The 14457-nt window shown below is 36.4% G+C and overlaps 1 protein-coding gene across 1 annotated transcript in view; it reads right to left on the bottom strand.

The window, feature by feature from the left end:
* Positions 1–301: 301 nt before the first annotated feature.
* BRD10 (bromodomain containing 10) overlaps positions 302–14457 on the bottom strand; it is a 103879-nt gene continuing 89723 nt past the window's right edge. Inside the window, exons 6-8 of the mRNA XM_065879660.1 lie at positions 9260–9375; positions 5074–5264; positions 302–3945 (exon numbers count right to left, since the gene is read on the bottom strand). Coding sequence (XP_065735732.1) covers positions 302–3945; positions 5074–5264; positions 9260–9375 — 3951 coding nt within the window. The remainder of the gene's footprint in view (positions 3946–5073; positions 5265–9259; positions 9376–14457) is intronic.

The raw sequence follows: 14457 nt of genomic DNA, 5'->3' as shown, positions 1-14457 counted from the left end.
CCAAACTAGTCAAATTTGACTTTGTTCAATTCATGTTATATAGACAGGTAAGTCCTGTCTATTTTAAACAAATAACCTTTGAAAACATACTCATATCAATGAGTGAAATGGAACAGATTTTTCCCTCCCCAAGAAAAACAAAGCCTTGTTGCAAGCTAATGAAAAGATACATTAAAACACACACACACACACACACACACACACAAACTATGTATGTTTTCAACAGTATAATAAAGTTAAAATTTTTATGGGAGTCAAAACAATGCCCCATTATTTAAAAACTGGCTCGTTTAGTCTAAATTCAAGATGCAGCTGTGTCAGGCTTCTCTAAGCCAGATGACTGAAAAGCAGGGAAGACAGAGGCAGGATTTCGACTGGCAGATACAACAATTTGAGAGAGTGATGAAGAGAGTGAAGAAACCTTAGATGATGGAGTATTTATGGTATTCAAAATGGCTCCTTCTGGGCTGACCAACAATTTTTTGACTGATGTATCCAAATGAAATACTGAAGTGCTACTCGGCAGTGAAGGATTACTAGAGCAAATGGCAGAAACCAAAGATGTCTTAGCCAAAAGAGTAGCTGGAGGAGACTTAATTACTGAAGTCAATGACACTGTTGGTGCAGGAGGTGGTACAGAAACTTCAGCAGCTGGGTTTATGATCTGTGGTGCTGCATGTACTGTGGGTAGAGAACTTGCATTCCCAAGAGAGTTTACAATTTTTGTAGAGCTTCTCAGAGAATGTTGCACAGGTTGCCCACTTAAAGAATTATTTGATGCTAGCGTGATCTTCTGGGCCAGGTTATCTACCGGTGTAGGCTGAATGCCTTGGCCACTGTTAAGAACTAAGGGAGGCCCGTATTTTGGATTAGTGGATATAAGGAGAACATGGCTGCCAGCTCCAAGACCTTGTGGTGGAACAATAAAGCGGGTTCCGTTAATCATGATTTGTGTGCCAGGTGCCAAAGGCGTACTGGTATTGATGACTATTTTTTGCTGAATACAAGGCTCACTGAACTGGCCCCCTGCCACACTAGTTACATTTGATGGTGCTGTACCAGTGTGAACGGCAGTGCCAGCTGGAGCAGAACTGTAACTGGGGGTTGATTTTACGAAAGCAGGGGACAGTTGCTGGTTTGGCAGAGAAGCAAAATTGGAAATGTTAATTATTTTACCTGGATTCGGTGAAAGGGATGGAAATTCAGTTTGAGGTTTATTTGTGTTTGTACTTGTTGGCACTGTAGTTGAAACCCCTGGTGACTGAAACTGGACGGAAGTCCGAGATTGTCTTTTAGAAAGAGATACAGAACGTGTGGCTCCTGGTACTGTTGCGGCTTGTGGAACTGTGTTGATTATTTTAGGGGATACAGTCACAGATGTAGGCAAGGCAACTGTAACAGGGATTTGCAAAGCTGATGTCAGACATTTAGGAGACACTGTTGGTTGTGTATTTGAAATCAGAACAGATGATGCAAGATGTCCTGTTTTCACAGTTGATATAGCCACAGTGTTTCCGAGATTTGACATGCAAAGTCTATTTGACAAAATAGGCATAATTCTTGAAGAGGTATCATTTCCACTGACTAAAACAGGAGGTCGTGTCCCAACTGAGGCAGAGGTTGAGGTCACTGAAAGAGAACCCAAAGATACATTTGCTCCTGTTACTGAAAACATGTTTACTGTTCTTGAAGCAGAAACCACTGATTCATTAGCAGGAGTAATATTTTGACTCACAAAATTTGAGCTTACTGGAATTGAATTACCACTTGTTGACAGCGGCAAAACATAGCCCTTGGTACTTTTTTCTTCTCCTTTGGGGGTTACATTTTGCAATAGGTTAATTGATGGTATAGCTGGCACACTGCCTGAAGTATTTACAATTGCTTGGCCTATGTTTAGCCCAATTTTCACATCTTTTATCTGAGACACAGTTGGTGACGAATTTATTTTTATTGGTGCTCCCACTGTAGATGGAATTAGTACTATCTGGGGCTGCTCTGGAGCCTTAACATATGTTTTACTCAAGGGAGGAGGAAGAGTTTGTTTTAATGGTTCTGCCACAATAGTTGGGGTTGAAGTGCCACTGGGAATTGCAGCATTAATAAAAACTAATTTCTGGGCAGAAACACCTGCAGATGTTGGTGCAGGTGCCACATTAATTGCCGTTCCACTGCCAGAAGAAAGAATAGATGGAGCTGACACCAGCATAAGTTTCTGAACTGGAGTCCCACTGACCATATCTTCACTTGCTGCTGCTGTTGCTTCTGATCTTGTAACAGGGTAACTTTTTGTGACATAATCTACTTGTTGCTGTTTAGCTGGTGTATGAATAGCATTTGCACTGGTTTGTCCAAAATTTCCTGCTGATGTGCTAATTACGCTTACTGAACTATTTGCTGTTGATGGTAGGAGAGTGCTAGAAGAAACAGAAGACTTTAAGGGAGAGGAGGGCATGTGTGAAGTTTTATCTATCATGTGCCCCAAATTACTACTGCAGGAAGGTTGGCTTAATGTAAATTTAAGATTTTTCCCCGTGGATGGATTAAAGCCAGCTGGAATGGAAACAGAAGTAGGTGCTTGGCCAAAAGGTGGGAGACTAGATGTAGCAGTTGTTCCAGCTACTGGTGAAAAAGCAGAGGATGATGAAGTTGCTGATTTTGGCACTAGAAATGCCTGAAGCTGAGGAGCAAAAGTAAAAACTGAACTTGAAGATAAACTATTGGATGAATTTTGATCTGGATTGGTCTGTACTTTTACAACTCCAGTGTTCCCACCTCGTGTCCTAACAAGAATTGACTGTGAATCTCTTATGCATACAGTTTTCAGTTCTTGCTTTGCTTCAGACGAATCAGCAGTTTGTTGTGCAAAACAGTTGAGGGAACTACCGGGGTTTGTAGATCCATTTAGTGTTGTTGCTGATAACTGAGGCTGAACTGTTGAGGAAAGGGTGGGTGAAGCAATGGGCTGGGGGAATGCGGCTGCTGAAACTGCATTCTTGACTTTTCCTGGCTCACTGTGGCTAGTCTTAACTGGTGGTGTTAATAAATTACTTATGGAGGTTACAGGTGTCAAAGGCTGTGGTCTAGCATTACTCACATTTGACAAAGGTGTAACTGTCTTGTTGAAAGCTGTATTAGGTAGTTGGGTAGAAACAGTTCCTGTTGGGTTGACAAGAACTGATGCTAAAGAAGAGTTTACATTTGCTGTCTGTGGGAAAGATGAACCATGTCGTGCTGTACCTTTTTGTTGAAGTGGTGGTATTTCTTTTGCAACTGCTTTCCCTTCCTTGTGCTGAATTACAAAATTCTTAGGCAGAATGAGAACCTGCTGCATGATTTTTTCTCCTGTTTTAGGATCCAGCATAGGTTGCATCTGAATCTTTACAGAGCTGTTATGAAGATCTATGGGCAACCACTGGCCACAGGGCATTTTGTATACCATCTGTAAAGGACCTTTTGTACTGGTGTGGCAGGTCAATGCTGGCTTTATGGGGCTTGCTTCTGGAGGAGATATAACTGGCTTTTCCACAGCAGGAGCACTTCTACCTGTGGAAGGGGGCAGTTGATTTGTTAAGGTCACTTTGTTCCCAATATTCTTTGCAAGCAAGGCCTGAATAGGTTTGGTCCCTTTCTGGAGAGTAGACACTGGTGTTGAATCCAATGAGGCAAATGACTCTGGAAACAGTGGCTCTGTATGCTTTGATTCATTCAAACAGTCAATTTGCATATCACCTTCTACAGTCTCAGCTGTTGTCTCATTTGTGCTTAACTTTGCTTTCTTCCTTGGGGAAAGCTCTTTTGTGCTATCATCCAGATAATTAGTTTGTTTGGACTGCCGTTTAAGTGTTTTAGGCAGTGTCTTAGGTACATCTTTAGAAGGCAATTCTTTTTTCAGCAACTTGCTTCTGGCCATAGGTAAATCTATTTCTGACAATTTCATATCATCTGAAAATTATAAAACAAGCATTTTGTTTATATAAAACAGCAACTGAATAGCAATGGTAAGACCAATTATAAAAAAGAAAGTCAATCTTTGAACAAGCAATTTATTAAGAAACCTGTAGGGCAATTCAAAAGTCTCAGTACCACTGATGGAAATTAAGGTAAGGTGACCTTTGACATGGTAATCCTGACATTGTAACCATTCCCAAGAACAACATATTATTAATAAGGAAATTATTTTTGATCAAATTCTGCTGCCAATACAAGTGTAGAAGGAAAGTTTACATCTTTTAAAGAGATACTCAAGCCAGCAATTAGGACTCAGAATTTAGATTTGGAAAGGAATCTAGTCTAGTGCTCTCCTTCTAGATAGGGAAACCTTCGTATCAAAGAGAGATGGTTCTCCATATTTTCTATTTTTAGAGAGAGACTCTACGGAATAAAAAACATCCAGCTTTTTCTGGTATTTAATTATTCCTACAGTAAAAAATTTATGTTCATATCTGATCAAACTGGGTTGATGAGAAGTTACTCTTTTTCAATTCACCAGACATGGAAAACAATAGGTTAATACATTTCTAACCAAAAATTTTTATACCTCTTAGATAACTAAAGAAAGTTATTTAACTAGATTTATAGAATAAAATAATCTGATAAGTTGAAATGAATTACAGATCATCTAATCCAGCCTCCTTATAAGAATGAGGTGTCCACTCTGGTCTTATTAGGCCATCAACCTTGATCATTCCTCATAAAAAAAAAAAATCTTCACAATTATCAGGGACTTGACAAGTTCCATTTAAAGCAAACATCAGAAATAGCGCTTCAAAATTAATAATAATAAAAAGAAGAGGCTAAACCTATTTCAAAGGGACTGCATATCAGTGATGTGTGGTCTGTAATGAGCAATAACATGCCTACAGTTTGGAGTCGGGCACTGACTCCAGAAACTCCTAGAACAGTAATAATGACTCCAAAGAACCTTTAATAAGACATTAGTACACCTTCAAACATAACAGATTTCCCCAATCAATGAACTTCATTAACCAGATTATCCTTTATCTCCACAAAAGATACTAAAATTTCTCTTTGTGCTTTTAGTGTTGATTTAAAGAAAGTTCGAATGCCTACCTGAATCAAAATGATCCTTCTCCAGGATATCTAAAGGTTCTGTGGTGTCTATAGACTTGCTACTGAGTTCTACTTTTGGAGATTCTTTTCCAGGATCTCCTTCACCTTCTTCAGCAGTCCACAGTTCTCCAGTAAATTTATCGTGATCAGGCTGTCTTCTGAAATCATCATAGTCTTTCTTTAGGCGACTCCTGAAGAAAAATAGTCGACACAACAAACAATACGTACGTATTGAACTCCTGGAAGCTAAAGTACCTTCTAACATTTTAAGCTATATTTTAGTATTTTCAATTAAGTCACTAAACCTATGTTTTAACCAAGTGTGTCTAAGATGTCAATGACTATTGTTCAAGAAGACAAAACACAGGGTGTAGGCATAAGAAACTTAAAAAAATATATGTGCAATTTCAGAATAAAGTGTTCGAACATATACCTATTTGTCTTTCTAAAGGCTGCTGTTAGACCTATTAAATGTGAAAAAGGTAATTTTTTTCTAGCTGCACTGATAGAAATAGATTTGAGATAGTCTTAAAACTGCTGATTATTATATAGTTTAAAAGAGTTAATCAAAAAGTTCTAAGAAACAGTGTGTATTATTTTTGACTGTTATACAAAGAGTAACAAACAAAAACAATCCATCATTTAATTCTGATAGCAATCATACCTAAACCTTTGGGTCTCACTAGAAATTATTTTTTTAAATTAAGCATAGGGAAACAAAGCTGAAAAGTGATATTTCAGAGATCCTTTTCGCATAAAAACATAATACCTATGTTTCTATAACACTAAGAGAGATAGAAACATTTCCAAATGATTACATGATATTTTAGAGATCCTTTATTATTCATTTGCTTTCAACTGAGTTTCTCTATTTTACTTTTACCTTTTGTTTATTTTTGTTTGTTTAAAAAAAATCTGAACATACATTCTCCAATTTACTTTTGCTACAAATTCCTATCTGTGTGGGACTTCCCTGGCGGTCCAGTGGTTAGGACTTCGCCTTCCAATGCAGGGGGTGTGGGTTCGATCCCTGGTCAGGGAGCTAGGATCCCACATGCCTCGTGGCCAAAAGGTCAAAACATAAAACAGAAGCAATGTTGTAACAAATTCAATAAAGACTTTGAATACGGTCCACATCAAAAAAAAAAAAAATTCCTATGTGTGCATATTGGAGTTTAAATCCCACCTCTGTCACTTAACAGTTGTTAAGACTTTGGGCAAGTTCCTTAAACTTTCTAAGCATCAGTTTACTTATTTGTACAATGAGGATAATAATAGCACTTACTTCATAGTTTGTGTGGCACATAAATATTCAACAAATGTTAGTTAATAATTACTCTCAATTTATTTATCTTTCAATTATTGCTTAAGGGTTTTATAGAGCAGATGAGGGCTGTAAGATACTAGAGTGGGTTACCAAAGGATAACTGTAAAATTAATTTCATTTTAGTAATATCTATATGGGGGTAGTATAAAGTTCCTCCCTTCTCAGTCTTCTTCTCAACTCAGCTAATGACTTTGCTCCTTATTTCAGGGAAAATGGAAGCAATCAGACAAGAACTCTCATATGCTCACACCCCGTCTGCAACTTAAGACCTTCATCTGTACTCATATTCTCCATCTTCCTGTCTAGGCTAACTAACCCTTCCAACTTATGCATCTTCTTTCACCTAGTCAAGAATCTCACTCAACCAAACATACCTTCCATTGTCTGAGTTCATTTTTGCCTCTCTATCCAATCATTTCCACCAGTATACAAACGTGTTATTTCTCCCATTAATAAAAACAAATGACCCAACTTGACTCCAACTTGTCCTTCCAGGTACTGCCCTATTTCTCTGCTCTACTTTTATAGAAAAACTCCAGTTCCTCACCCCTAATTCTCTTGAACAGACTCCTTAGACTTTTACCCACATCTCTATCAACACAGCTCCTCAAGGTCATCAGTGATATTGCCAAATTTAACAATGAATTCTCGTCCTCATCCTCCTCAATCCATCATGAGCAGTCTCCTTTTTAAAACATCTTCTTTACCTGGTTTCTAAGACACCACTCTTGGTTATGCTCCTACCTTGCTGAATACTCCTTCTCAGTCATTTCTGCTGAGTCCTGCCATCTCCATCACCTCTAACTGTTGGAATGTCCAAGGGTTCAGTCTCTCTTATCTATGCTCATATACTAGGTGATTTCTACCATCTCACAGCTTAAATATAATCTATATCCTGACAACCCCCAAATTTATACCTCCAGCCTGGCTTACTCCCTTTAACTGGGACTAATATGCTAAACTGCCTACTCAGTAACTCCAATTAGACATCTGAAAGGCATATCAAACTTAACATGTTGAAATCCAAACTCCTGAATCCACCCCCTCCCCAAAACTACTTCTTTGTTTCCCCTATCTCAGCTAATGGCAATTGCATTATTCCAGTTGTTTAGATAAAAAATATTAGGCACCATCTTTTTCTCCTCATTTTTTCTGACACTCCAAATGCAAGCCTTAAGGAAATTCTACTAGTCCTACTTTCAAGATCTATCCAGAATCCAAGCACTCCCTGCCGTCTGCATTGCTACTATCATGGTCCAAGCCACTATCGTTTTTTGCCTGGACTACTACTATAGTGTAACTGACTTCCCTGCCTTTATCATCATCCCACACTACACTATCTCAACAGAACAGGCAGAGCGAGTGCTTTAAAACATAAGTCAGATCATGTACTTCCTCTGTTTAAAGCTCTTCAATGGCTTCTCATCTCAGAGTAAAAGCCAAAATCCTTAAACACGTAGGCTACCTTTCCCTATACTTCTCTGACTCTTGACTCTTACCACTTTCCTCCTCACTCACTCAGCTCTGGTTATTCTTGCCCCTTTGCATTTCCTATAAATGTCAATCATGCTTTTAACCTTAGGGCTTCTACATCTTCTTTTCTCTTAGATATCCACTTGGCTCTCTCCCCTATTTCCTTCAGGTCTCTTTTCAAACATCAACTCATCAGAGAAGCGTTCTCCAACACCCTGGTACATGACCAATCATTATCCCATCCAAACTAAGCATTTCTTATTCCCCTTAACCTGCTTCACTTTTCTTCACAGCACTTATCACCATCTGACATTTGAGTTTGTCTGTCTGAATAGATTTATAACTAGTAAGGAAATTGAATCAATAATCAAAAAAATCTCTAAACATTTCTCCAAAGATATATAAATTGCCATAAGCACATGAAAAAACACTCAATCTCACTAATCATTAGGGAAATGCAAATCCAAACTACAATGATATACCACCTCATATTCATTAGGATGGCAATTAAAAAAAAAGAAAATAGCAAATGTTGGTGAGGATGTGGAGAAGCTGGAACTCTTGTAACTGTTGGTGGGAATGTAACATTGTACGGTCACTGTAGAAAACAGTATGGTAGTTCCTCAAAAAACTAAAGACAGAATTACCATATTCCTCTTCTAGGTATACACCCCAAAATTTGAAAGCAGGGTCTTGGATATTTGTACACCCATGTTCATAGCAGCATTATTCATAATAGCTAAAATATGAAAAGCCTCCCAAATGCCCATTACAGATGAATGGATAAGTACAATGTGGTATATGCATAAAATGCAATATTATTCAGCCTTTAAAGGGAAGTAACTTCTGACATATGCTGCAATATGGATGAACCCTGAGAACATTATGCTAAGTGAAATAAAGCCAGTCACAGAAAGACAAATATTTTGTACTATATGAGGTACTTAGTCAAAATCATAGATACAGAAAGTAGAATGGTGGTTGCCACGGGATGGGGGGAAGGGGGGAATAGGGAGTTATCATTTAACAGGTATAGCGTTTCAGTTTCACAAGATGAAGTTCTGGAGATGGATGGGGTAACAGTGACACAACATCATGAATGTATTTAATATTACTGGACAGTACACTTAAAACTAGTTAAGATGGTAAATTTTATTTGTGCATTTTACCACAATGAAAAAAAAAACTGGGGGAGAAAAAACCACACAGTAAAGAGTTTTGTTTAATCAACAGTACTTTGTCAGGGCTTAGGAGGTACCTTGTACCCAGTAGGTACTCAAAACTATCTGAATTACAAATCAATGGAAAACTATACTAAATGATACCAGGACACCTTCCATAATCATAAAGTAAGAGCCTTAAAAAAGATAATAAAGCTTGATTTACCTGTTCCTTTGAAAAGCTTTCATTAACTTTGGTTCCCATGGCAGCAATTCATTTAAAAGACGTATCAATGTGCTATGCAATTCTTTTACAGCTTGCCTCCGATGATACCATTTGCCCTAAAAAACACAATTTTAAAAGTAAATTCCTTAGACTGAATCCAAAAGTAAACGCCAAGACTTATTTTCTGAGTAAAAAACAAAACAAAATGCCAATACCCATCAAATAAGTACATATCTCTTCTTCAGAAGGTTGCAGCAAGGAGGAAAATATCCTATAATAAATCTTCTTCGATATACTTTAAAGATTCTCAATTCTACAGGAGAAATCTAAAACCCATTTAATTAAACCAGGAGATAAAATTTTTTTAAAGTTTTTAATTGGGTCAATTATAAACACTTTTATAAATCACTAAAACACATGTAAAGATACAAACATTTATATAACTATGTAAATGACATTGCTCACTTCTGTAAAGTTTCTGTAATTTTTCCACAACAGTGGGGAAAAAAAGAGAGAAAGCCTGAATTGTTATCCTATTCAAAAGCCATCCTAACAAACTTCCTTAGGAAATTTTACAATTATTTTATTTAAAAATGTTTCCAGCACAGAAAAGTAAACAACTGGTCACCATTTTCAATACTATCATGCTATACTAACGGTTAATTTCTGACATGCCCTCCATTTGCTAAGTATTATCCTAAGTATTTCATTCATACTTGGAGAGAAAGAGACAGAGAGAGAGACAGAGAAGGAGGGAGGAAGGGAGGGAGGGAGAGAGAGATCGAGTGAACATGAGAGTTCACGTATACTAGCAGTTATAAAAACCCTCTGAAGTGTGTGCATTTTTAGTCTTACTTAACAAATGATGAAACTAAGGCTCAGAGAGATTAAATGACTTGTTTAAGGTTCTCTGACTTGAACCCAGATCTGCCTGTTGGTGAAGTCCAAGTTCTTTAGAACTAATTACATCACTGCCTCTTAAAAACTGTATTACATAAATTCAATCTGACACAGTAAAGATACATTTCATCAGCACCCATAAAATTATTTGAATACCATAGGGACAGTAAGATTACAGAAGGTATAACTTTAGGTAGCCAACCTCCCCTTCTTCACAATGTTAGTGAACACCAGCTATCCACATCACCACCACCACCATCACTATAGTCCCTTACTGTTATATAACCAAGTTGTATTTCTTTTTTACTTGGTAACAGCTTTGAGATATAATTTACATACCATATAGTCCACTCATTTTATTTCTTTTATAACAAAAGGCACACAACTACATATGTTACAGATCACATTTAACCTGCATAAAATTAGATTTCACCCCACAGGAACTCTGAGTCAATTTGCATATAGGTAAAACATTAAGGCAGAAAAATAACCACTCCCTAGAGCAAAGCATATTCTAAAATCTGTGCATAAATTTCCCAACTTTATATATATCTAAAACTTTTCCTTTTGTCATGGAAATTTTAGACACATACAAAACTAAGTGATCAATAACAGTGCATTTCCTACTCCTGAAAATTTTGTGCTTTAAACCAACACATTTATGCACATAAAAATAAACATTTCTGAGTTTTTTTATACTTCAGAAGGGAAACTGTTCATTAGAAGAGTAGGAAGAGGTGAGATTATATGTGCATGTGCCCATAATGAATATGGAACCTAGGCTCACTGACTAATTTTTGTGTCTTCTCAGTGGCATAACAAATAATAGTATTGTGAAAAAATTTCAAGAAAAGTAACTTTTATTTCATATAATATACTAACCTGAAGAGACTTTCCTTCTTGTCAAAAGCATTCTAAAAGGACCCAACTAACAATGAGTTATACCTCAAAAGTTTATTTTTCTCAAAGAAATGTTATGAGATAGTATAAAGTGCATATTCTAACCCATGAAAACAAAACTATTAGATTATAAATAATAAAAGTGAGCAAGAAATAACTTCCATCTATGGAAAGTTATTTGAGGAAGATGAAAAGGCAGGTAACAGCTACCCTAAATCCTTTTCAGAATGAGCTAAGATTTTGTTTCAATAAAAAATAGAAAATAGTAGATGGAGATTTTTCCCTTTAACAAGGCACATCAACATTATTTTTTTCTACATATCAACTTCTATTTGGCTCAAAAATGAAATGGTGACAGTGGAAATAAACTTTTCCTAAGCTAAAGAGAGCAGAAAGAGGTAAGGAATGAAGGTGGGGAGAATATTCTCTTCATGGTATAACTGACTGGAAAATCATTAAAGGATTAGGGGGCGCCAGGCATGCTGAATTCCTTATTAACTGGGAGTTATATGGGGAAGAATTACAGATGCAGAGTTAACCTGGGCAGTACGGTGGCTGTATGGATTAGTGTGGTGGTGATGGGGTAGGGATTACAGAACTATCAGTGTTATGGGACTTTTAGGACTAGGTAGATGAAGCACGGGAAGGGGAGACTGTGTAACTGGATACTACTTAAAGCCATTTATCAACTCTGTTTGTGTCTCTACTAAATTACAACATTAATTTTTTTTTTTTTTTTTTTTTGGCGGTACTTGGGCCTCTCACTGTTGTGGCCTCTCCCGTTGCGGAGCACAGGCTCCAGACGCGCAGGCTCAGCGGCCATGGCTCACGGGCCCAGTCACTCCGCGGCATGTGGGATCTTCCCGGACCGGGGCACGAACCCGTGTCCCCTGCATCGGCAGGCGGACTCTCAACCACTGCGCCACCAGGGAAGCCCACAACATTAATTTTTATAGGAAAGAGTTTTAAAAATATTAGGAAAATTTTACCTTTTGATTTTATTTTGGTTACTAAATTTTAATTAATCCAATGCCCAGAAAATATACTACTGAACAGGAGGGGTCATATAAATCAATCAGAGAATAGAGTCCTAACTTCCATATAACTCTGTTATACCCACTGACCTGTTTGTAAATGTCTAAGGCCTTCAACTTTATGTATGTTTTTTGGCCTTCTTCCCCTTCTTTATACTGCATATTCTCAACTTGGGGTAGTGATGGTATGGTATCTCATTTATATTTGAAAATGCCTATCTAATCATTCTGTGTTTGAAAAACAAACAAAAAGTTTATTATTTTCATAACACAAATTATATAAAGTAAAGGCTGATAAAATGTTTTGACTAGAAGATACATATAAAGGATACGATGACCTCAACAAAGGGCATCCCTATACCTGCCATGGGGTATGTGTGTCATCTATCAAAAGGGGGCATAGGTTTAAAAACGTTCAGAATCACTGCTCCAGGACTGGTGTTTGAGGTAGTAAGGTACTTTAATTACTTGACAGTAAAAGAGAAACTCATACTGGTTCTCTCATTTATTATTTCTTTGGTCAATACAATCCAAATGGAAAGAAAACAATACGTCCCTTTCTACCTAGTGCTGGTCTCAGAGTGTCACAGTATACAATGGAACTAATGTAGAGAAGTTATGAATTTTTAAATGAAGTTAGTCAAATGGTAATAATTTGCCTTAACTTGGATCTAATATAAAAATCTATTTAAAATCAAACAAAATATTTCCTGAACTTTAAATCAGATCATTAGCAATAGCTTTCCTGACTGATCAACTTTATTTATATATACAGATAAAGGAAAAACTATCATGTTTCTTCTAGGATGAAATTATTAAAACTAAAAGGGAACTCAGAGGACATAATTTTACAGAAGGAAAGTGTCTAAAGTAAACAGAGAATTACTTGTAGGTGGAAGAAGACTTTAGAATTCTAGATCTCCCGAATGCTAAAATCCACTTTCCTTCCACTACACAATGCCATCTCTCATGGGCTACACACAGACAATTCCTAAAGAAGAAAGAGACTGTACTGTGTAAGTTCCTATATTTACATGTAGGTACCTCTGTAATGCAAACATTAAAATCTCTAAAATTTACTTTGTTTCATTTGTTTAATTACAGTAGTACTTAAAACTATGGTGATCTAAAGTTTAAAAGTGAATTAAAAAAACAAGGAAAACAGCAAGTTCCCCATCTTCAAACACATAAGAGAGAATATGGACATAATGAAAATCAGAAAGGCTCTTACAGTTTTTATCTGCACTGATCAATACAGAATCGAAGAAAGTAGATAGAAAGATTAAGTAAATGGTTATTTGTAAAACAGTGTTCTAATTGTTTCTCTAATAAAAAATACATTTAATAAGCTTTACATATATAAATTTAGTGATGACTTTCCTTTATAAACAGGTATGTGAATATGGGGATAAATGAACAATTTTTAGTATTAGAATTCTCACAATTTTTAGTATTAGAATTCTATTTTCACAGACAAAAATTTTTTTCTAAAGTAATCCCAATGTGTTATGTGAACTTAATAATTCAAACATTTACTGAATGTCACTTTGAAGAGAGTAATATATTTTTCTTTTATAAATTTACTATGAAATGTAACATAAAATACAGTATGAATTCAAACATACACCACGGAACCAAAGGTATACAATATGGTCTAAATTTGAGGCTTACCTTTCAATACTTTCTCAGCCAATGTCCACAGCAGCTGCAGATTGCCAGCTCCCTTTCCATGAGATGCCCCACTGTCAAACACTAAGGTTTTATAACCTCATAGGGATTACTACGATAAGGATCTTGTCTATGGCCACAAGATAAGTCCTTTATTATATTATGCAGTTTTATAAGTTTTTGAATGTGATAGGTTAATAACCTAAGGAACCATAAGAGAAAAGAAACTTAAAAAACTTATAAAACTACACAATATTGTAAAATGAAAAGCTGAATCTATATGTGTAAAATGAGTGGGGAGGGAAACTTACCTTACAACTAAAGAAAAACTCCATTCTGCTGCAGTAATCGGGTATGACAGCACCAGCATAATGCTGGCTGGGGTGCTGCAAGGAGAGGGAGTTGGCAATCTACTGATGCTGGGGACACTGAACATCTAGAAGGAAGAAAAGAGGAAAACAAATAAATTCCAGGTTTATTAAATGTCTCATTACCATGGATCTTTTGCACATTTTAATAAGTTTAGATGCTTTGAATATTAAACTTAGGTGAAAGTAGTTTGTTTACACAAATCATTCTGTTACTTATATAGATTTTCTTATAACATTATATCTAAACAAAATAAGTATCAACAGTTATATGAAGAAAAGATTAACATCACATATAAATATGCAAAGAATGCTTTTTTAAATTGAA

The sequence above is a fragment of the Phocoena phocoena genome, chromosome 6 (genome assembly GCF_963924675.1).
Source record: "Phocoena phocoena chromosome 6, mPhoPho1.1, whole genome shotgun sequence".
NCBI classification, from domain to species: Eukaryota; Metazoa; Chordata; class Mammalia; order Artiodactyla; family Phocoenidae; genus Phocoena; species Phocoena phocoena.
Note: the sequence above shows the minus strand (reverse complement) of the source record. Positions and strands in the feature narration are given on the sequence as shown.